We start from the raw sequence: 24,211 nt of genomic DNA on the forward strand, positions 1-24,211 counted from the left end.
TCTACCCTGAATTTCATCATCTCTAAAATGAAACAATAATACATACTTCACTGAATTGTAAATGTGAAAATGAAATAGTACTGCATATGCAAAGCATTGAGTATAGTCACAAACAGATAATGAGTCCTCAAACTGTAGCTATTATTATTATTAGGTCAGACCTAAAGACTAGATTATTATCATCTTTCTTAATAAAGATCATTAAATATAGCCAAATCCCCGAGCAAACCAGAGGTGACATTTGTTCTAGCCCTCAGTAGAGAGGAATTTTGTGTCCAAAAATGTAAAGAATTCTGTAGTCTAGACATCTCACTCTCAAAATGTACAGAGCTTTGTATACCCTTTCTTAGAATTCAGGAAGGAAAAGATATGTGGATATAAACAAACAAAAACATAGAATGGGCATCATTTTAAAAACAGCCACTCACTTTATGACAACATTGCTGATTTTGATGTCTCCTGGGTTTGCACAAATTTCTTCCCATAAGAAGGCTCAACCATTTTATGTTTAAATGAAGAAATGAAAGAAACACTTTGAGTAAATATAAGAAAATGAAGAATTTACTGTATTCAGTTGAACAAAAAGTCCATAGTCAAGAAATATGATTAAGAGATATATTTTTTGTGGGATTATACTCATTAGTAATACACATACGCACACACACGTACACACGTAAAATGAGCATATTCCATTTTGAGAAAAGAATAAAAATCACAGTTAAAAATGCACACCAAAGTATTTGCATCTTTATTTTAATCAAGTGATTAGAAAATACATGAAAAAGGAATATATGGGGTAGATAAGTGTGGGGAAAAGAGAGTTGCTTTGGATTAGAGTTGAGAATTCTGGCCTCATTTTGAGTGAATTGGGTAATCTTCCAAACTTGTATGAGTGTTAGTGTTCCCATGTGTGTAAGGATTGCTGACCTGCAGGGATGGGGGAAGTCGAGTGCCTGGCTGCATCAGCTGTGCTCCACTCTGTGAACATGCACTTTAAGGTCGCTCTTCATATGTGGTTTGTAGCAATATCTGTTTACGGTTTATTTTCAATTTGTTTTGGTCCCAACTTCCAAAAATGAAGAAGGCCATTCCCAGGGCTTGCTAGGCTAATAGACTTTTAATAACTCAATATTCTAGTTGGATAAATGTCAGCATTTGGAGAAAGGATGCTAGTGTCCATTTGCTTTTTGCTAATCCACTCTATTACTTTTCCTCAAGGGAAAGATGGGGCTCTGTGGCAATCTCCAGCACCCCAAACCTATTCCACTGAAACCTTCTCTGAATTTTTTGACATTACTCACTTTAAAAAATAAGACTAACTCACATGGGCCAACACGGACCTATCTCAAAGAAGATAGAGAAATTTAGACTTTTTAGCTAGCAAAATGCTGGACCATTTCAATTAACATTGTTTCTTGTGCACCAGTATGTTGAGCTAACTCACTTCGCCAACACCCAGTTTGCTATTTATGGCCTTGGTTCCACCCATGAGAACTCGTTATTATTCCTCTTTCCTAACCAACTGCAGTGTAGTCCCAATGCCTCCTGGTGTTTACTAAGTTGCCTTGTACCACTCAAGATGGTGTTGCAAAAACATTCCTTCTGCTCTACCATCTGTCTTGTCTTTCTTTTCTTTCATAGACTCCCAAATCTGGCCCTCTTACCCTTCTAATAATCTTTAATTTTAGAATAGTTTTAGATTTACAGAGAAGTGGGAATACTAGTACAGATAAGTTTCCATATACCCCTTATCCAGTCTCCCCCATTGTTAACATCTCACATGATTGTGATGTATTTGTTAAACCAAAGAAACTGAAACTAGAATACTACCGTTAACTCAGCTCTAGACTTTATTTGGATCCAAAGTGTTTATGTTGTGTCCTCTTTCCGTTCCAGGGGCCCCTCCAACAGGCCACCAAATTACATTGAGTTGCCACTTCTCCCGAGTTTCCTCTGGTCTGTGACAGTTTCTATCTCTCCTTGCTTTTCACGACCCTGGGGATCCTGAGGAATACTAGCCCAGTATCCTGCAGAGCATCTCCCAATTAGGGTTTGTCTGATGTATCACTCATGATTAGACTGGGAATATGGAATTTTGGAAAGAATACCATAGTCACGAACGCCTTCTCATCACATCATATCAAGGGGTACCTGATATCCACACAGCGTCACTGGGATGTTGGTCTCCATCACGTGGTTAAGGTGTGTTTGCCACGTTTTTCCACTGTGAAGTAAAGTTCCTCTTTTTCCTTTCTGTGTTCTGGTCTTTGGACTCAAGTCTCCAAGGTGTGCCCATCCTCACAGGGCTGCCTCCTTCTTTAGAAAACTACTAACACAATGCACCAAGAGTATCAAAACAACATTTACAGGAATTTTAAAATGCATAAAAGAAATAAATGAAAAAAGTTCAGCCTGCTGTTCTTCTGTTTCCTCTTCCCATTTCCTGTTCAACTCTCATTCAGAGCACACACGTTTTGACTGTTAGCAAAGTGTACCTACATGTCGTTGATTTTTTTTTTTCTGTACATTATGTCATAAGCATTTCCAATACTAATAGACTGATCTTTGCTTTTCATAGTTTGCTTCACCTTATTAAGTTTCTGGACATTTAGATTCTTTCCAATATTCACTATTTCAACTAATGCTTGGTAGTCATCTTCACATATATAATGCTTTAAAAAACCATCGATGCCTAGGATTAATTTCGGACATTTCTTCTGATGTATAAAGAACACAAATTAAATGCTGAATACATGTCTTATTATCTCCTTTAACTCCCAAATTTCGTTGCGAATCCAAAATAAATAACATGGACACTCTTGTTTCCCTCTTACTGTTAGTTTTTTTCTGTCTCTTTTCTGGACTACTTGCTTTTCTGAATTGATCTGATGATTACAACTATCCCTACTAATAGCTGTATTCACACTGGTTTTTAAATATTGTTATATTTTTCATTTTAACTTCATTATGGTTTGAACGAAATAATTTCAGCCTCGGGGTTGAGAGAAATACTGTTGATCTTTCTGTGGTTTGAAAAGCACCTGGAGCTCTTTGGAGAGAAGGTATTAAAACCATAAATTTGCAGTGCTGGCTGATGCTCAGGGGTGTGTGGCACCAGGAGGGAAAGCTCCTGTGTAGGTTTCCGTTTGGCAAATGTGGGAATGGAGACCCAAGCCCACGTAGGGCCTGGACTGGAAACTATTGCCCTGAGTTCCTGTTAGCATTCACTAAATTTACAACACATCGTCTTAGGGATGTTTTCTCATCCATTTATTCTCGCCCAGAATTATTGGGTGACTTAATGTGCCTGGCATTTTGCTAAGATTAGACATATTGAAGGCACAATGTCTTTAAGGAGTGGATAGTTTCTTAGGGCAGGAAGAAATGACAACAAATAAAAAAAACCACAATAGAACGTAGAGGTAAAACAAAGGAGGGAGTAGTTAACCTATTTTGAAATGAGTAAGAAAATATTTCCTTGAAGTAGGTGACGTCACAGAATAAGTGATATCACAGGATAAGGTGGCATCACAGGATACATTTTGTAGGATAAATAGCAGTTGTCTTGGAATGAAGTGGAAGGATTATATGAAGGCATTCCAGGAGAAGAGATAGCTGATGCAAGATCATAAAGGTGAATCATGTTCTTGGGGAAACTGGAGTATATGGCAGATTCTAGTAGGAGATGAGACTGGAGACAAAGGCAAGAATCAAATCATAAAGGATTTTGCTAAAGAACATGTGCTTTGTCCTGTAGTAGGAACAGGAAACATCTGAACCTTCTTAAAGTACAGCTGTAGCCTGATAATATTTATGTTAGTTATATAGTCTTTGATGCAATATGGATTGGAAGGAAAAGGGGCTACAATCAGAGTTCATTTTGACAACTATTTTAACAGTCCAGTTGAAAAAATGTAGGGAAGCCTCTAATAACCATATCTCAAATTTTCATTCTGTTTGGTTAAGAACCTTGTTCATCATCTTTCGGTTAATAGTCATTCTTGCTGTTGTGCAGATTTCTTTGAGATTGTGCTTAACTCCTACAGATGTAGTAAATGAATTCTCAAGTATATATTAATCATCCAATATGTACAAGCTATTATGTAAGTTTTTTCCTGAGATTAGAAGGAATACAATTCACCCTACAATTAATTACCTGGCAAGCGTTTGAAACATGGTAGAGTAACAAGAAACAAACAAATATTTTAGAAATTATTTTTGCCTCCAAGGAGCTTGGCATAATTGAGAAAAGCAAGACATAGCCACAGAAATAGAAAACACGACAGTTTATGTTTTGCAAGTGCAGTACTTTGTTATATCCAGTTATACAAAAGCGTGGAAAGAGAGAGCCGTAGGATTCAGTGGCTGGGAGATTACTCTGGGTAAGTCCTGGGAGACAGGTAGGTCAAGCTGGGACTTGAGAGAGTGATAGAGCCAAACAGAGTCAAAGACAGAGTCGTTTTTGTTTTGCTATTAATTTTTAATTTGTAAATTGACAATTTATAATTCTATAAATGTATAGGGTATAAACTGAGGTTATAACTCATAATGTGTAATAATTAAATCAAGCTAGTTCATATATCCATCCTCTCAAATACTTAATTTTTGTATGGTGAGAATATTTGAAATTCACTCTGTAGAAATTTTGAAATGGGCAATACTCTATTATTTATATTCATCAAGCTGTGTGACAGAGCTCAAAAAAAGGAAGAATCCTATGTCTTCTGTCTGACTGAGGTTTTGTACCTTCTTAACCATTATGTACTAATTCCCCCAATCCCCAGCCACTGTAAGCACCATTCTACCCTCTGCTTCTATGAGAGAGATTTTCATTGACTCAAGCCGTATTATCAAGAAGACATTTGAGGGCCAGGCACGGTGGCTCACACCTGTAATCCCAGCACTTTGGGAGGCTGAGGTGGGCAGATCAATCACCAGGTGTTTGAGACCAGCCTGGCCAACATGGCGAAACCCTGTCTCTACTAAAAATACAAAAAAATTTAGCTGGGCATGGTGGTGCATGCCTGTAATCCCAGCTACTCAGGAGGCTGAGGCAGAAGAATTGCTTGAACCCAGGAGGTGCCGAGTCGAGATTCCACCACTGCACTCTAGCCTGGGCAACAGAGTGAGCCTCCATCTGGAAAAAAAAAAAAAAAAAAAAAAAAGGCATTTAGGAATCTGGCTCCAGGCACATTGATGGAAATTTAGATTCTAGGCTCCAAGTATGATTTGGTAAAGTTCTACAATTGTGGCTACCTTAGATTACATTCACCAGAAGCAGTCCCTGAGAAGAGGATAAATGTGGAAAGGACCCATTAGGAAGTATTCCCAGGGAAACCCATCAAGGAATCTGGATTGGAAAGGGAAGGAGAGATCCAGCAAGGGCACAGGATCCAGTGAAGTCTAGGGAAGCTGCCTGGTCGGGAAAAGCAGATTCTACCAGGATCAGTCACTGGATCGGCTTCCCTTGATCAGTGTGTGCATTCTCAGGCAAGGCAGGCTCCAGCTGCCCTGGGCAGTGCTCCAACCTAGAGGGGCAGGTGCTGGCTGTTAGGGGAGAAGAGAGCACAGAAGCTGGGGTGCTTCAAGAAGGCAAAAAGGTCCCGGGGGATGTCTGTGGAGCTTGAGAGGATCTGCTCACTGTCCAAGTCAAGCCCGGCCCCTGCTCCAGTTTTATGGGGTTTCCTGTGTGGCAGGATGTTGGGAACTTACTGCTTAGAGAAACCCAAGCAAGGATCTCATCTTTCGATTCCCATTCGTCATTTGCCATTTTCCCTTACAACAAGCATGCATATTGTCTGAAACTTGAAGTCCTCCAAGAAATCCTCATCTTTCTTGACTGCGGCCAGTTATAGCATGAAATATTTTGCTAGGCAAAATAGGGCTCATATTCAAATTATCAGGAGAGAGCTGGAAGGGTGAATTTTTAGCTTGTTTTTCGTTAAGTCCTGTTGCTCTTCCTGACTGGAGATTTTTGCAGTGCTGAGCAAGACCAGAGGACCTTGTGTTCCCCTTTCCCTACAGAAAATGTCTTCTATTTCATAGGTCCTGTCTTATGCCTGCAGATATTTGCAGAAATTATCTTCCAATTTTCAGAGCAATTTTAATTGGATAGGACTCACACTGTTAGCAATGGTGAATCTCTGATCTTCTGAGCAGTGTGTTTTAAAACTTAGTTTTGTCATTAACTTAATTTTATTACTTTTTTTTTCAATGGAAGTCAAAATATGTAAGTTCACATTTAGGTGTATGTAGTATGTGCAGAGTACATTGTGAGGATGTGCATGTACTGTTTCTTGGTTTCCCATTTCTAACATTATATCAATGGGTTCTTAGTCATTTTTCATGTCATGCATCACAAATGCTACTTATTTGTTCTCCACAAAGCCATCTGGAAATACCAAAGAAATGTAATGAAGTAGATACTCAAATAAATAGTGACATGGTCAGAAAATGTGAGAAGAGCAAGGAAATTGAACCTGGAGTAGATGCTCTAAAGGCATCAAGCTTATGCAATTGAACCGCTTAAGTTTGGAGTCCTAAATAGATTTTCTTCTGGCAAATACCCTTGTGTTTGGTGAGAGAATCTTTGACAGACCTTGTGAGCACCATCGGGCAATAGCTGCTTCTGAAACTCACAGCTCCATCTCTTTTGGTCTCTGCAGCTGCCATCAGGGCCTCAGTGGGGAATTTCTAAAGGCTCTGTTTGTGTTTTCATCATTTTGTTCTTTGGAGGACTTGTCATCTTTTCATGGCAATTACCTGCTTGTGTGTCTCTCCCCTAACCCAGTCTGTGTTTCATTTATACCCAGTAATCCTTGTGGATGAAGAAATGAATGTCGAACGAATAAAGGAAGGAAAAGTAAATGAGGCAAAATTTCACCGCCTCTGGTTTGCGATCCATCTTGCTGCGCGAGTCTTCCACCAATCCGGCACTTCCACTCACTCTCCTTGTCTGCCCTCTGCCCCGCGGTGCACTCACCTGGGCAGGGACAACGCTAGTTCTGGGCTTTCCTCTCTCTCCTTTGCCACAGCAGGTCTACTGCTGGCCACCCTCCTGTGGGAAACATCTTCCTTGCTTTCTACTTGGAAAACAATCTAATGGACAATTTCACGCTAATGTGCTGGTGCCTGCCAGGAATTGAAAACGTTATATGCATTTTAACAAGGACAAGTACAGAAATTGATTTCTAATTATAAGAGTTAAGGCATCCGAAAACAAGCTATCTAGGAGCAGAGGCGTCCTTGGAGCTGATTGTGTCTCTGAGACCCTGCCGCATTGCAGGGTGGAGAAGAAAACTGGCTGTCACTGGAGTCCCTTCTCAGGGCGGGTTTGAGAGTAGCTCGCTAGACCCCCTGCCTGGTTGGGAGTGTCCTGCCATTCGCAGCTGGGTGACTTATCCGTGGGGACTAAATGCGCTAGTTTATGTAATGCATTTAATGCTGGCACTTAGTAAGGACTCGTTCAAGGCTTATTATTTTACTTTTAAAATATACTGAAAATATTTGTAACTCTATGGGACACAATGCTTAATGTAGTCTCTAGGGACCATCACTAACAATCCATGCGCTAGTAGAGAATCATTAGAGATAGTGTTCATCTCTTGATATCTTTTTCTGTTAAAACCCTGCCATGCAGAAGGTCTACATTAAATTGTCTAACCTGAGGGGCCAATGCTCTTGGGCTGTATTATCAATTTTTGTTGTTGTTGTTTATATCCCATTAGTCAGTAATTTTTCTGGTTGAGAGAAACTACAGAATGGCTCAAAAGTTTGACTTTTCGACGTGCTTCAGCAAACTTTATGATACCGACTAGAATAAAAAGCATTGTTCTCATTGTACCATGGTGGAGAGATTGAAAGTATTTTTTAACAATTAGAACCTGAACAAACATTACACCATGGTTACCTTTCAGGTAGCCAATCTCAAGTTGCTGGAGCTCCTTGAAGCTGCCCCTGGAGGCAGCCTGGACTCGGAAGCTGGGGAGGCTGGTGGCCTCAGCAGCTGCTTTGACTCCTGGGTAATTTGAATCACAAACCTGCCGGGGCTTGCATTGCGAGTCCTTTGCTGCTCAGTGCTGAGACAAGGAAATCGCTTTTTGGACATACTGCAAATCTTCTCTTAATATGGATTTTCTGGACTGAATCCTGATTTGCCATGCGGGACATGCAGCCTGAATCTAGTCCCTTTATTTTTTTTATTTCAACAAATGGCCTTGCCTGGCTTTCCTTCGCGATGGCTTTGTCGGGTTGAGTTTTTATCTCTTTATTGTAACTCGTTCTTCCCACTTTATCTGTACCTTTTGGTTAAGCAATCTTTTAGCTTATTTTTTATCTTGTTTGGTCCCTTCCCTTTTATCTGCACTTTAGTTGAAAGACAGAAAATGGCAATGCGTGGGAAGTGGTGTTGCGAAGATGGCAGATTTCCCGAACTGGGTGGACTTGCTGCTTCTGATGGGCGCTGGTGAGGCCCAGACTGTACCCAAGATGTCGTCCTGATGGTCCTTACTCCACATTAGTGTCCTAGAGCTGCTGGCACGCGATACCAAAAGCTGGGTGACTTAACAGAAATGTGTTGTCTTGCAGTTTGAAGTCCGAAGTGAAGGTGTCAGCAGGGTTGGTTCCCTCTGGGGGTTGCAAGGAGCGGTCTCGCCTAACTTCTGGCAGTTTCTGGCAATTTTTGGCCTGCCTTGGCCCGTGGAAGCATCAACTCAGTCTGTGCCTTCATCTTCACGTGGCGTTCTGCTTGTATTCATCCCTGTGTCAGAATTTCCCCTTTTTATAAGGACACGGTTATACTGGATTAGAGGCCACCCTATTCCAGGACAACTTCATGTCAACTAACTGCATCTGCAACAGCCCTATTTCAGATCCGGTTGTGACCTCTCAGATCAGGTTGTAAGGTACCGGAGGGTAGAACTTCACCATAGGAATTCTGGGGGACACCATTCCACCCATAACATCCCCGAACTTGGCCATCTGGGAACATTGCAGCTTGTTAGAGAAATGCCGTCCAATACTGTCATTGCTGTCTACGTTTGAAATGAATGCACACAGGGGGGCCACAGTGTAGGCGGGAGCGTGCATGGCGCCTCTTTCTGTGAATGCTGGTGCGTTCTGGGTAAGAGGCTTCTCTTTCCATTCTGCCCCAAGCTGCCTGACGGCTCAGTTCAGTGTCCACCGCGACTGTCTTTTTCATGTTTTAGCTGTCGCAGCCAGAACTATGAGGGAGGCAAAGGTGTCCTTGGGAAATTCTGCCTTTTGTGCCTGTGTTTCTCCTGTCCTCAGTACGTCCTCCCACACTGCATGCCCTGTGAGCTTCACAAGTGCCATTTTTCCACTTTCTGGACGTCGTTGCTTGCTTGTAACTGGGAATTTGTGTTTCTATTTCTTTTGCTTGCTTATTTTTGAGAGCTGTATCTCAGGCACTTTAGGAGACCTCCTTAGTCATCATGCAGTCAACATTTCATTTTGCATTTATTTGGGTGACTATTAAGAGTTTGTAGAAAAGTTCTTGATTGAGCATATTCATAGTCTAGGCACAGTTGGGAATACGTGAAGCTACTGGAGCTACTACTATCATCATTTCTAATTAGCTGGTGTAATAATAGTGCTCCTGCAGATGGCTTAGGGCAATGCTGGGATGTTTCATTTTTAGTCTATTTGAAGCATCGTAAGAACAAGTTATTGTCTCGTGCTCTAGAAACCCTGGGGAGAGGTCTGACTGAGCAGGCACTATTGACTTGCACTTGATCTCAACCTAAGAGATGGTTGAACAAGGAGAGTAGATAGGCTCACTCAGCGATGGGGAGTAGACAGGGAAGGGTAGTGGACTCCTGGGGGCACAACGCACATTTTTTTTTTAAGGACAAGCAGAAGAAGAGAAAGCATGAAGGAGATAGTGGAGGGAGATCAGAAAGGAGAGAGGAGAAGCAGGCAAGTGCAATGTCACAGAAGCCAAGGAGTAGAGTATTTCCAGGAGGGCTGGACATCCAGCATTCAGGTCAAGAACACTGATGACATTTGCAGTCTTGGTAGAAGAGTGGAAATGGATGCTTGGTTGTGTCGAAGCACACGTCGGAAAGGAGGAGGCTGAGCAGGATGGGAACCCACTCCTGGAATCTTGAATGAATAGGGAAGAAGAAACAAGGACTGGATGGCACCAAAAGGTCCAAAGTTGGTTTTCAGGAGTGGGAGAAAATCCTGTTTAGAGGTGTGAGAGAGAGGAGTCCGTTTAGAGTTGGAGGTTAAAGATACAGGAGAGAGTTTAGAGTTTGTGGTGGTCTGGCGTGAAAAATGTATGAGCTTTAAAATCGAATTAGTTTGTTACATTTCTGATGGTGCTCTTTGCCCGCTCAGCTCTTTGGGAAAGCTACTTCAATATATATATATTTTTCAACTGTGAAACAGGCACATGAATACTGATTGAATATTATTGTTAGGATTAGCGATTTGGTGTGTGAAGTACATTTCACAAGCAGGGACTTTAGTTTAGGTTCGTTCTCTTGCTTCTCAAATCTTGTACAAACAAATACTTTTAGAGCTTTTTTAATGGAAGTTTCAAACATATACAAAAATAGAAAGAATAGTATAATCAGTTCCCATGTGACCACTATACAGCTTTACCGACTATCAAGTTTGGGTCAGTGTTATTGTTCTCTATTTCTCACACTCTCTTTCCCTTGATTAATTTGAAGCAAATTCCAGCTGTTAACTCATCTCGTCTATAAATACTTTAGCCTGAATCTCAAAAGATGAGTCTTCTTTTTAACATAAACATGATACCATCATTATCTTCACACCTCACAAAACAGCAATAATTTCTTAAAATTATTGAATGTTTACTTTGCATTTCTCCAGTTCTATGAATTTTTCCTTTTCAAGTTCCATACATTGTTACTGTGTAATATGTCTCTTACCTCCCTTTTAACCTGTAGGTTTCTTCCTCTCCACCTTTCATATTTTTGTTGTTGTTGTCACCTTGAGTTTTTCATATTCCCATGGGCTGCTTTCCTATGGTGGCATTTAACACGTTTCTCTGCTCTTTGTAGTTCTGTAAGTTGGTGGTTAGATTTGGAGGCTTGACTAGCATCAGGTTTGATTATTTTGACAAGGCTACGACTTCCAAGGTGGTATTGTGGAAACATAAATGGCATTTGTGAATTTGCAGACACTGAGGATTGTTGCCTACACCTATCAATTCGTTTAGGCATGATTAATACTATTTTAAATATGTTTCTTAATATTAGGGTTATTATAGACATAAATCTCCCCCAAAATCAATAAAAATACATTGCACATTGAGTGCAAAGTGAATTGCAAATTAGTTTTTTCAAGTGTTTAAAGTCAAAAATAGTTTTATTTTATTAAAAAATTTTAAAAAACTTTTTAGATTTGTGGGTACATGTGAAGGTTTGTTGCATGGGTAAATACGTGTCACAGGGGTTCATTGTACACATTATTGCATCACCCAGGTATTCAGCCTAGTACCCAATAGTTACCTTTTTGCTTCTCTCCCTCCTACCACCCTTCACTCCCAAGTAGATCCCAGTGTCGGTTGTTTCCTTCTTTATGTTAATAAGTTCTTACCATTTAGCTCCCATTTAAAAGTGAAAACATGTGGTATTTGATTTTCAGTTCCTGCATTAGTGTGCTGAGGATAACAGCCTCCAGCTGCATCCATGTTCCCACAAAAGATAATATCTCATTCTTTTTTACGGCTGCATAGTATTCCATGATGAATATATAACACATTTTCTTTATCCCATCTGTCATTGATGGACATTTAGGTTGATTCCAAGTCTTTGCTATTGTGATTAGTGCTGCAGTGGACATTCATATACATATGTGTCTTTATAGTGGGATGATTTATATTCCTCTGGGTATATGCCCAGGAATGGGATTGCTGGGACAAATGGTAGTTCTGCTTTTATCTCTTTGAGGAATTGCCATACTGCTTTCCACAATGGTTGAACTAATTTACACTCCCACCAACAGTGTGTAAGTGTTCCCTCCTCTCTGCAACCTCACCAGCATCTGTAATTTTTTGCCTTCTTAGTAATAGCCATTCTGACTGATATGAGATGGTGTCTCATTGTGGTTTTGGTTTGCCTTTCTCTAATGATGAGTGATATTGAGCTTTTTGTCATATGCTTGTTGGCCACGTATATGTCTTCTTTTGAGAAGTGTCTGTTCATGTCCTTTACCCACTTTTTAATGGGGTTGTTTTCCTCTTGTAAATTTGTTTAAATTCCTTATAGATGCTGGATATTAGACCTTTGTCAGATGTGTAGTTTGCAAATATTTCCTCCCATTCTTTAGGTTGGCAAATTTTTTATGCAAAAAATATTGATTGACTGACTTCTCTACTTTATGCCAAGCATGGTCTAGGTGCTAAGTACAGAGTAGTGTAAAAAGGTCTAGCTTTACAAAGGCGTGGGTTTATGAAGCTGATGGTAAAAGACTCAGGGTTTTGTGACGTTGGTGAGGGATTTTGCAGAGCTGCTCAAACTGCACGCAGAGCTGTTGACCAGTGAGGATGGTGAGGAGGACAGGTCAGCAGCCAGGGAGGTGCTGGTGGGCAGGGGCAGTGGCATGATGTGAAGATGTACCCAGAAATGTTTGGGGTACCCAGGGCATGAGCGGTGGTTGGAAAAGTGATGAAGCACTGAAATAATTTCCAAAGATGATTTGTGGTCAAGCCAGAGAAGCCACATAGAAAATAGAGAATATTTCATCATGATATCCTGCAACAAAAATCATGCAAAAACAACACAGTCTATTCAATGTTTACTCTAAGTATGAATACATAGCTACATATAAGTATAAACTGGTTTTCATTAGTTTTATTTTTTTTATTGGAATCAAACTTTTTTCTTCCCAATTAACTACGACATCTTGGTCTCTGTTTTACGTGAATCCACTTTCCAATTCCAAGTTTATGAGGATCCCAGGGTTCTCTTGCTTGTGTGGGCTCTTCCTGGCAGTTCTTTTCAGGGTCAGTTTGAGCTGCCTTCCACTGAGCTGTGTAGGAGGAGCCTGTGGTCTGAGAAGCCACAAGCAAAATCTGAGGCAAGGCAGGTTTGGCCGACCTCATATAGGTCTTGATTTTCATCTAACACCAACCAATTACTCTGTTTGTCAGGAAGGTTAATCAGGGGCTACTCTGAGCTTCTGAACCACCTGGCTCTAGGGTTGGGAACCGCTTCTTTCAGCTCTAGGCTGAGTCTATTGAGAGGCAGGTCTGGGTCCTCACATGGAGCCTCTGCTGTAACCTCCTTGCATTTTGCTCCCCAAAGACAGCTGCATCCCCTCTAGAATTCTCCCCATTGCTTCCTGCATTGTCCTTTGTGAAAATGCAGATACAGCTATGAGAAGACCCCTGTTTCAACCCAAGTCAGCAGGTTCACAGGGGCCTGAGAGCGTGATTATGGTTAGATAGGCAGACAAAGGAAGTTCCTGAGATTGGGCGGGGCGGCATCCAGAGAGGAGAAGAAGAAGAAAAACACAAAACAGTGTGCGTGTGAGCACTGAGGACACGCATCCACACTGCCTTTTACTTCCCAGGGGCCAGAAGGGCTCACGTGAAAGTTGATTTCTCCTTCTTTTTTTCATTTCTTTTATATTCCTTCATTTCTCCATATAGTGTGCTAGTGTCTGATTTTATGTTGTCACTCATTTCTTTCTTTTCTCACATCTTCCTTTCCCTGTTTTAATTTAAAATTTTCCTTTTATTTCTTAAGTTTTTATTTCTTTTTTTCCCTTTTCTTAATGAATTTTCTTCCTTTCCTTCTCTTTCTTCCCCTTTTCTTATGTTGCTTTATTACTTAGAGATGAACTGTTTTCCGGGTGCATATTATGTGGGTAAAGTGCTACCTTTGGTAAATGGGTGTACAGTGGAGAAAACTGGAGTGCTGTGGTTTTCTCTTTACAACATTTTGACACATGGAACCTCATGCTGAAGATGAGAAGCTACTTTTTGGTGCAGCTGAACTATCGTAGGTGAACATGATATTCTAGTTCAATAGACAGCAAGTCTGACTGCACTTTAGACTTGCTTTCATTCTCTCTTTTGAAATGTGACAGCTCTTTTTTTATTCTGTTTCATTTCCTTCCTTTCTTTTTTCTTCCTCCCTCCTTTTTGCTTTTTCTCTCTTTTTTTCTCCTTCCCTCATTCCTTTCTCTCTTTCTCTATTTCTTTATTCTTTTGTTTGTATGCCAAGACAATGGCGCCTGGACCAGCCCTGAGTGAAACTGTCACGTTGTTGAAGTGACAGATAACTTTCCACTTTTTACATTTCTCCCTTAGTGCCAGAGAGCACCGTGACATCATTACTGCCCAGGCCTCCCTCTGTACTGAAACAGCAGGTCAGAATTTGTTGGCATTAGTGATGCTATCAGATGAAAGAAGGTGTTTATCGCTAATAAATAGATCCGCTTGTTACCTTGCTGGGTTGTCTTACATTTTGAGAAATAATTACCGCAGTTTATTCTTTAGATCACGTTCCCAAACTTTGTGGTCTCAAGACCCCTTTATGCTCTTTTAAAAATTATTGAAGGCCCTCAGGGAGTGTTTGTTTACATAGGTCATATCTGTCATGTTTACTGTATTAGAAATTAATCTTGAACAAAATTTAAGACATTTCAAGCACACATACCACTAGCTGGCGGAGCTTCTGGAAATATCTACTGTATACTTGTGATAGAACTGGAATGAAGAGGGGAAATTTCATCTTAGATATCACTAGGAAAATAGATTAGACCTTGTGTATCCCCTAAAGGGCCACAGAGATGCCGAGGGCCCCCAAACACACTCTCAGGACAACTGACTTAGATAATTGGTGACAATTACTGAGTACTTTGTGCTAGGAGTTCCAGAAATGGTGTCAGGAAGGTGGGAGAATACTGAGGGACTTTCATGGTATCAAGAATTGATACCACATGTGGGGCCCTACTCTACCCACATGTAAGACAAACTTGTATATCTGAAGAGCGAGATCATGTGTGTATTCAGTGAGAATGATTGGGTATCTTTTTCATGACTGTCGAAATCTTAGCCAGAATGATTATAACCTGAACATTTGATACTCTAGGTCAGTGTCAGAGATGCCAGCCCAGCATTATTGCGTAACAGTCTCTCTGTCAAATTCAGCCTCTTGATACGATCAGTACCAAGAAAAGCACCAGGGGTTTAGGCTATGTTTCTCACTATATGGGTAACTGAGTAACACTTACAGAGCTATGTGTGAACAGTCATATCCTCTTTTCTATTTATCTCCCGGACTTAAAAAAAATGCTTTCTCTTATAAAAATGTGGTATAAATAGGTCATTCACAATGGAAGAAACTGTGTTAGGTAACGTCACCAGTCATTTTCATGATTAGGTTTGGGTGTCCCAAAATTTGACAACCTGGATCTAATCATTTACTTCTTCTTTTCAGATGGTTTTGAGGCAGCTGTGCCACCAAATAGCCACATTGTCTCGGAACCTGGAAAGAATATCACACTCACCTGTCAGCCTCAGATGACGTGGCCTGTGCAGGAAGTGAGGTGGGAAAAGGTCCAGCCCCATCAGATCGACCTCTTAACTTACTGCGACTTGGTCCACGGCAGAAATTTCACCTCCAAGTTCCCACGACAAATAGTGAGCAACTGCAGCCACGGAAGCTGGAGCTTCATCGTCGTCCCCGACGTCACGGCCTCAGACTCGGGGCTTTACCGCTGCCACTTGCAGGCCAGTGCAGGAGAAAACGAAACCTTCGTGATGAGATTGACCGTAGCCGAGGGTGAGTAAGCCCCAGACGTCTTCCAGTGCCACACATGGAAAAAGCCAGCACTGTGGGCTGGTCTGTTTTTATTTATGGTAAACACGTTCATTGAATGTGCATATTCAACATTTTTTTAAATGGCTGAATAAGGTGAACTGGCCATTATTCTAGTATTTAGTATTTATTTATCCTGTGAATCCATCAGTCTCAGATCCAGCGTTAAAATCTTTCCAATGTTCTTATCTGTCACCATCCTGAAACTTAAAAAGAAATCGGCAAAGGGCTGAAAAACATATGATATTGCCCACCTTCATGTTTCAGCTGTAGAACTCCTATCTTCCCAATTACGTGAACATTTTTGATGGTGGTGATAAGGTATTAGAATCCCCATGTACCCCAGCAATAACAAGACAGTGCTGGGTTGATATGGCTGAATCAGGGCTGCGTTGAGTGCAGTTCAACAGGCGTTTAAGAATGCGGTTGCCAGTTTGCCAGACTGGAGCCTTTTTTTTCTCTCAGTTTTTTTCAGATGTGGATGCGGAAACAGACTGATGTTACTTCTTAATATTACTAGGAAAATAGGTTTGACGTTGCAGATCCCTGAAAGGGACACAGGGATCCTCAGGGACCCCCAAACACACTCTAAGAACTACTGACTTCGATATTTGGCGACCATTACTGAGTATAATCTTTGTGCTGGTGAAATTGGCCTTTGGGGCTTCCACCTGAGCAGGCCTCCTCCAAGGCACCCCACTATTTGTATAGTAGGCATTTGTCTTTTTTGTCACAATGAAGCCCTGCATTGTGTTTCAGGACCTGCAACACCTAGATCCACTTTGCATGACTACGAGAAAAACTAATTTCTTTCACTTACAGAAGTGCTAATACAGAAAGGCCCATATAGAGGTCTGTGTAGAGGCCTGTGTTACAGTTGAGAGGGAGGAAGGCCCTCCCAGGCTCTCCCAGCTCTTCCCTGGGCCAGCTTCCTCCCTGTCAGGACAAGGAAGAGAAAATAATTTGTTTTTACCTTTTACTTTGTTCTCCCTTCTTCGTTTCCTTCCTCCCTCCCCTCCCTTCCTCTCTTCCCCTCCCCTCCTCTCCTCTCCCCTCCCCTCCTCTCCCCCTCTCTTCCTCACCCCTCCCTCCCTCCCTCCCACCGACCCACCCACCCACCTGAGCAGGCCCCTTTCCAAGGCACTGCACTATTTGTATATTAGGCATTTGTCTCTTTTGTCACAATGAAGCCCTAAATTGTGTAAGATTCCGGCCCCCACAACACCTAGATCCACTTTGTATGATTGTGAGAAAAAGTGTTTTTTGTTTTTTCATTTACAGAAGTACAAATATAGAGGTCCCTACAGAGTTCTGTGTAGAGGCCTGTATTACAGTTTCCTCCCTTTCTCCCTCCCTCTCTTCCATCTTTCCTGCCCTTCCTTCCTTCCTTCACTCTGTCCCCTTCCCTTTTCTTTTCTCCCTTCCCTCCTCCCTTCCACATGCTTTCAGCCAGTTCATTTACCTTTGACTTATGTTAGACTTGCAGAGCCAACGCTTGCCAGGCTTTGGCTGTCCCTTTATAGACTCTGCTCATATTGTAAACTGATACTTCTTCCTGTGCTGAAAATGAAGAAGAAAAGGTTTCGTATAAACAGAAGCCTCCACTATAGCTCTGTGTATAATAAAGAGAGCATTTTCAGGGGATAGTGTCTTTTCATACACAATCACCCTGGACCACATCAAGCCTCCCTTGTTCCTCTTAAAAGGGGTAGGAACTGTGGTGAGACATACATTGAACTTAGAATGTAATGAAAATGATGAGTGGTTGGTGAAATATTTGGGGGAGGAAGAATTAGCAGAGACTCCTCATTTTAAATGTTGACTCTGTTCCTTCAGACACAGACAAAAAATATTTCTTACCTAAAAACCCCTTGCATTACGGAAGTATTTTTTTAAACTCTCAGGAAAAGGAAACAGTGAAAACAGAGACTGACCCTTTTTTTTAGAGACCAAGGCAAGAAAATGTTTTATTCAGAAAAATGTCATAAAGAATCATTTTCAAACACATATAAGATCTTGTTCATTATATGCTGAAAAAGTAATTGTAAACATCAAATTATAAAGAAAATGAAGGTAACAGATTTTTAGGAGCTATGGTTATTTAACTCCTACTAATCAGTAAAAAATGTCATTCATCTGTCCAAAGATGACTAAGTTTCTTGCACAGAACTATTTCTTTGTATGTAAATTATAAACAGTGTCAAAATCTGCCAATGAAATGCAGATGACTAAATGTAATGGCCAGTATTGTTAGTGTCCATGTGTTTTGAACAGTTGCAAATGGCTTTTTGACATTCAGTTGACAGATTGAAAGAATGTCAACTGGACCTTGTATCCATTAGTCAAAAGTTATCATTGACAGAAGATGACAGCCATTGACTGTACTTTTCTGTTTAATTCCTTTTTTCAATTTTTATAAGTGAAAGATTGAATATAAAAACTTAGATGCAAAGCAAAACAGATCATTTGTGTTTTCTCTGGTGCAATTTGATTCTTTCAAGTCTTGAGGCTCTTTGGTCAAAAATCAATGAGATTAAAGCAGAGAAACAGATATAAGATGTGGAACAGATTTAATTTATTTCAACTGCCAAGGGAAAGGTGATTGTCACAGATTTTATAAATTGCTGTACATACTTTTGTTAGTTCTCAACAACTTCTTTTATAGCACATAGCATTGGATCTAAAAGAGAAATTTTTAGGACTCTTATATTCATACACACACAACACACACACACACACACACACACACACACACACACACACACAGACCCTCACAGACACAACACACAGAGAGGGGCTCTTCCCCTGACTCCTACCTGCCTACATTCATCTTCAGACAAGTACCAGCTCACTCAACAGAGGACCTCTGCCAACCAGCAGGTCAGGTATCCAGGCCTTGATTGGTTTTGAATAGAGGAGAAAATAGCAGAAGCAAGAACTGAACTCAAATTTACCATCGACTTTCTTTGCTGAATGAAAAGAAATAGGTTTCTCTTGTCCTTTGCACTTATGACCTGAAATGTAGAATGAAATAGTTCCAGACTGACTTTCCTGAATTTGAAACTTGCAGGGACCAAAGGGCAAGGAAAGTGGGGCGGGGGGAGCGCAGGGGAATGTATGTTTATTGACAGTGACTACAGTTATTTTTGTCCCTTAATATCCTCTGGATTTTCATCTGTCATAAGAGAAGTATTTTAGGTGCCACTAAAATAATTTGTCAAATCTTTTAATGTTAGCTAAATGATGTGTAGACTACTATTGTTTAAACTGACCTTATTGATTATAAAAAGAATGAAGACAAAAGAAATAAAATCAGCTCTTGCAGAAAGTTGCTGGAGGAGGCTAATATTGAACAAACTTCTGTTTGCCATTGATAAGTATAATTATTCATGTCCTTGTACAGTCGTCTTCCACCAATGAGACCAGTCAGGCGGGACCATCAAGGTTCAAATGAGGCATTGATGATTAGAGCTGAGGAACAAGGTGAAACAGGTTATGAAGAGTAACCCCAAATATGCAGGAGGAATGGGGAGACGGTGCATGGGAGACTGTAGTCAAATGACTAGGTTGGTACGGAGAGTGTAATTTATATATTAATATAGAACTAGGTAGGCTAAATTAAGTGATGACAGTGAAAACCTTCATCTCATATAATTGTCTAGCAAAGCCACCATTAGTTCTTGAGCAAAGATGGCAACACAATAATCAAGAAAGAATAAGTTGCTTTATAATTTTCAGTGTGCAAGTCTTTAACATTTTTGGTTAAGTTTATTCCTAAGTACTTTATTCTTTTTATTGTTACTGGGAATGGGATTTTTTAAAAATTCCTTTTTTGGACAGTTTGTTGTTTGTGTACATGTGTACAGAAACCTGACTGATTTGTTTTGTTTTGTTTTTTTTGAGATGGAGTCTCGCTCTGTCGCCCAGGCTGGAGTGCAGTGGCATGATCTCGGCTCACTGCCGAGATCTGGGCTCTGCCTTTCAGGTTCACACCATTCTCCTGCCTCAGCCTCCCGAGTAGCTGGGGCTACAGGCTCCTGCCACCACGCCCGGCTAATTTTTTGTATTTTTAGTAGAGACAGGGTTTCACCATGTTAGCCAGGATAGTCTGGATCTCCTGACCTCATGATCCACCCACCTCGGCCTCTCAAAGTGCTGAGATTACAGGCGTCAGCCACTGCAACTGGCCCTGATTTTTACATGTTGAGTTTGTGTCCTGCCTCTTAATTCATTTATTAGGTTTTTTGTGGCATTGTTAGGGTTTTATGCATGTAAGATTATGTCATCTGCAAACAGAGATAATATTACTTCTTCCTTTCTGATTTGAATGCCTTTGTTTTCTTTTTCTTGTTTAATGGCTCTGATGAAGACTTCTTGTATTATGTTGAGCAGAGGTGTTGAAAGTGGCCACCTTGGTCTTGTTCCTGATCTTAGAGCAAAAGTTCTCAGTTTTACATGACTCAGTATGATGTTAGCTGTGGGCTTTTCACAGATGGCCTTTATTGTGTTGGGGTAAATTCCTTCTGTACCTAATTTGTTGAGAGTTTTTATCACACAAAGATATTGAATTTGTCAAATGCTTTCTATGCTCTATTGTAATGATCATGTGGCCTTTTTATATCATTTTGTTAATGCGGTGTATTACATTGATTGATTTACATATGTTGAACCATCTTGGCATCCCAGGATAAATCGGACTTGATTAGAATATACAATCCATTTAATGTGATGGTGAATTGAGTTTGCTAGTATTTTGTTGAGGATTTTTTCATCTGTGTTCATTAGGGATGCCAGGCCAGCCTGTAGGTGTTTTTTATTTTATTTTTTATTTTTTTTTGTGGTGTCTTTATCTGGTTTTGGTATTAGGGTGATGCTGGTCTCATAAATTGAGTTTAGAACTGTCTCTTTTTTTTTTTTTTTTCTAAGAGAATGAAATCATTTATTGATTACACATGATAATGTAGAACTGTTTCTAAACCCAGGATTGGCATTAATTCTTAGAAAGTTTGGTAGAATTCATCTGTGGAGACCCCGGTCCTGGCATCCGTGATAGATCATGGGCCCCCGATCCACCTAGGCTGGGCACAAAGGTGTCCTGCACAGGGGAGAGGGATTCTGTCAGCATGATTTGAATCTCAGTTTGTGCTTTCCACTGCCTCAAAACACTCACACTTTCCTACTTTCTCCTTTTTCTAACCGACCGATGAAGTTTCCACCACATTTACTTTCTTTCCTATAGAGTTTCAGCCAGGTCTCAATGTCTTTATGTTTTTTCCACATCAGACCAAACTGCTTCCCCGTCATTGAAATATTAAGCATCTTGAATTTCTCAAACTTTTGTAGTCTGAAAATTGCTACCCTCAAGTGGCTTAATAACTGCTACTATTGGTATTTATCTATTTATTTTTTGAGACTGGGTTATGAGACTGGCTAATTTTTGTATTTTTGGTATTTTGTATTTTTGGGTTTCAAGGATGGTCTTGGGCTCAAGAAATCCCCCTGCCTCAGCCTCCTAAAGTGCTGGGATTGGTAGTGTGAACTACCATGCCTGGCCTGCATCTGTCTGTAATGTTCCAAACTCTTGTTATCAGAAATTAATTGAGATTAAGGATTATGGCATATCCTTAAAGTTGTCAAGGCATCTTTTCAGAATATGCCCAGTAAGTGTTCTTGACTGATTATGTTAATGTTTCTATTCATTCTAGTAGGGTCTGTGTCCATTTTAATTTTAAGCTTTCTACCTCTTCTCTTTCCAGATTTTTTTTCTTCAACATTTAACCTTTCAGGTTTACTGATTGTTGATCAAAGACACTGACCTTTCAAAAGATCAACTGCAATGTTTGGAGAAAAAAACTTTCATGAACTCTTGTTTACATATCTAACTTTCAGATGGGGCTATTTACTTTTTTAACTTTCATTTTCTTCTTTTGAATTTTTAGTATAAGTGGCACATAATTGCTGGTCATCTGAATAGAAGAATGGGATTAGTAAATTAAGATTACAAAGTATTCACTAGGAAATCATAGTGCCAAAGCTAAGAGAATCTTCCTAGATATTTCTTCTGGGAAGATGTGAGGTATAAGATTGACAAGGAGGAAGGATGGGGGAATAGAGTGCTGTAAGTCATAAATACATCCTATGTAGATGATACATCTTATTTACACAGATTATAAATCTTGCCTGTAGATGCCTTGGGGAAGGTTGCTGACTTTGAGACTCTGTGCCCCTGAGTTGGATTATAACATTATTGAAGAAAGGAAATAAATTTTGCTTATTTTCTTGGCCTTTTATTTCTGTCAAAAACCAACCAGTTTGCTCCCAGTCCATTTGGATTCCAGAAGAGTTTCAGGTTGTAGACAAGACAGTTTTGTTTTGTTTTGTTTTGTTTTTTTTAAGGATTCCATTAATCCAGAAACTTCTGTCCCACTCCTATGAATTTAGAATGGATATGAAGCTTGTAGACATGAGGACTGTCTGAGCTGGTGTGCACTGGGCTGACAGATACGTCCCTTTCCATGACATTGTGTGGTGAACCTCAGCCTTTTATTATCTTTACCTACATGGAAAGTAAAATGTCCATGACAGTTAATTTATATCATGGAGCTACACGACCAGAATCCCAGAGCACCGTGTCACTGCTCACAAGCTAAAATAGCCTCTACTGAAACAGATCAACCACAATTTTCAGCCCAATTTAGTTTTCTCAGTGAAACTGGGTATCCAGATGAAACATAGTTTCCAGCATCACAAGTGAGTTGATTACTCAATCATGGCTATTATGTCGTTGCATCTTTACTTTATCATTACCTCTGCCCAGATCATTTTTTAAATGATATATTGCATTCAAAAAAATAAAACCGGTCAGTTAATTTATTTTGTAAGCCCTACTATTAATCTATTCATTTTTTGAACACACAAAAACCTAGAATGTTTGCCTGCAGTCATTTTTGATACATACTATATTTGTATAGATAAGTAAGATATTGAACTGAATAATAGTGATAAGTTATTGTCAGAGGGAATGAAACTCTGAAAGGTCACACGCTGAATTTATTTGGTCATGCTATTATATGAAGAACATTGTTGACTGTATATTGCTACCTCATGTACATAAAGCAAGTTCTAACAGAACGCCACTATAAACTGCAAGTTTGTAAGCCTGTAATCCCAGCACTTTGGGAGGCCGAGACGGGTGGATCACGAGGTCAGGAGATCGAGACCATCCTGGCTAACACAGTGAAACCCCGTCTCTACTAAAAAATACAAAAAACTAGCCGGGCGAGGTGGCGGGCGCCTGTAGTCCCAGCTACTTGGGAGGCTGAGGCAGGAGAATGGCGTGAACCCGGGAGGCGGAGCTTGCAGTGAGCTGAGATCCGGCCACTGCACTCTAGCCTGGGCGACAGAGCGAGACTCTGTCTCAAAAAAAAAAAAAAAAAAAAAAGCAGTTGATCCTAGGAACTGCTGTTCTACAGGTGGACCTTTATCCTCGGATTGAATTTTCAACTCTTTTTATAAAGTTTTTCTCTACCTGGGAATGTAGACTACAAGTAGAGATTCAAATTTAGACAAATGTACTGATTTTCTTCCCACTTAAAATTCACACATGGTGCTTTGGGAGGCTGAGGCAGTAGAATCCCTTGAGCTCAAGAATTAGTGGCTATAGTGAGCTATGACTGCACCATTGCACTGCAGCCTGGGCAACAGAGCCAGACCTGTCTCAAAAAAAAAAAAAAAAAAAAAAAGGTAAAAAATAGTCAATGCATGGCCACGTTTATTTGAGACTTTCAAATGACTCTGACTGTGAAATAACCATTTATACTTTATTGTCACATATGGAATTTACATTCTAAAACCACCTGGGAATTGTGAACAGCTTGAGGTTGTCCCTTAGAGGCTTGTTAAAAACTGAACATAAATGATCGTGCAAAGATTTCTCCAAAGGCAAGTAGAAAATTACTTAAAATGTAAAAAAAGTTCTTATAAGATTAATAGTATTTCATCCTTAATAGAAATTCTGATTTAAGTATTACAACTCAATTAATCAGTCGATCACTTTGAACTTCATCTGAAGTATTTCAAACATTACTGACAAGGCTCCTGATAAATATTCAAAGGCGATGTACTAGGTTTGTGGAGGACTATGTTGTTTAAGAGGACGGAAAATGAAGAATAAACACAGATCTGTCCTAAGTAGAGGTATATCTTTGAACCCCAATTTGTATCTTTAAGTTATTATTTATACTAAAATGATTCAGGGCTTTTAAAAATGCATTTATTCAACAGAGGAATATAAGTTTTTTGGTACAACTTTTATAAAATAATTATTTTGCAATCTTCATTGAGCACTCTCAAATTCATTTCCAGGATTAATTCAATGTTTTTAACTTTGG

General features: G+C 40.1%; 1 protein-coding gene across 3 annotated transcripts in view; it reads left to right on the top strand.

Moving 5' to 3' along the window:
• The window catches only part of CD226 (CD226 molecule), a 103,161-nt gene that overhangs the window by 49,548 nt on the left and 29,402 nt on the right, over positions 1-24,211 (top strand). For all 3 annotated transcript variants that reach the window (XM_045377785.2, XM_005586480.5, XM_045377786.2), the window contains exon 4: positions 15,441-15,785. In XM_045377785.2, coding sequence (XP_045233720.2) covers positions 15,441-15,785 — 345 coding nt within the window. The remainder of the gene's footprint in view (positions 1-15,440; positions 15,786-24,211) is intronic.

Source organism: Macaca fascicularis, chromosome 18 (genome assembly GCF_037993035.2).
Source record: "Macaca fascicularis isolate 582-1 chromosome 18, T2T-MFA8v1.1".
Taxonomy (NCBI): domain Eukaryota; kingdom Metazoa; phylum Chordata; class Mammalia; order Primates; family Cercopithecidae; genus Macaca; species Macaca fascicularis.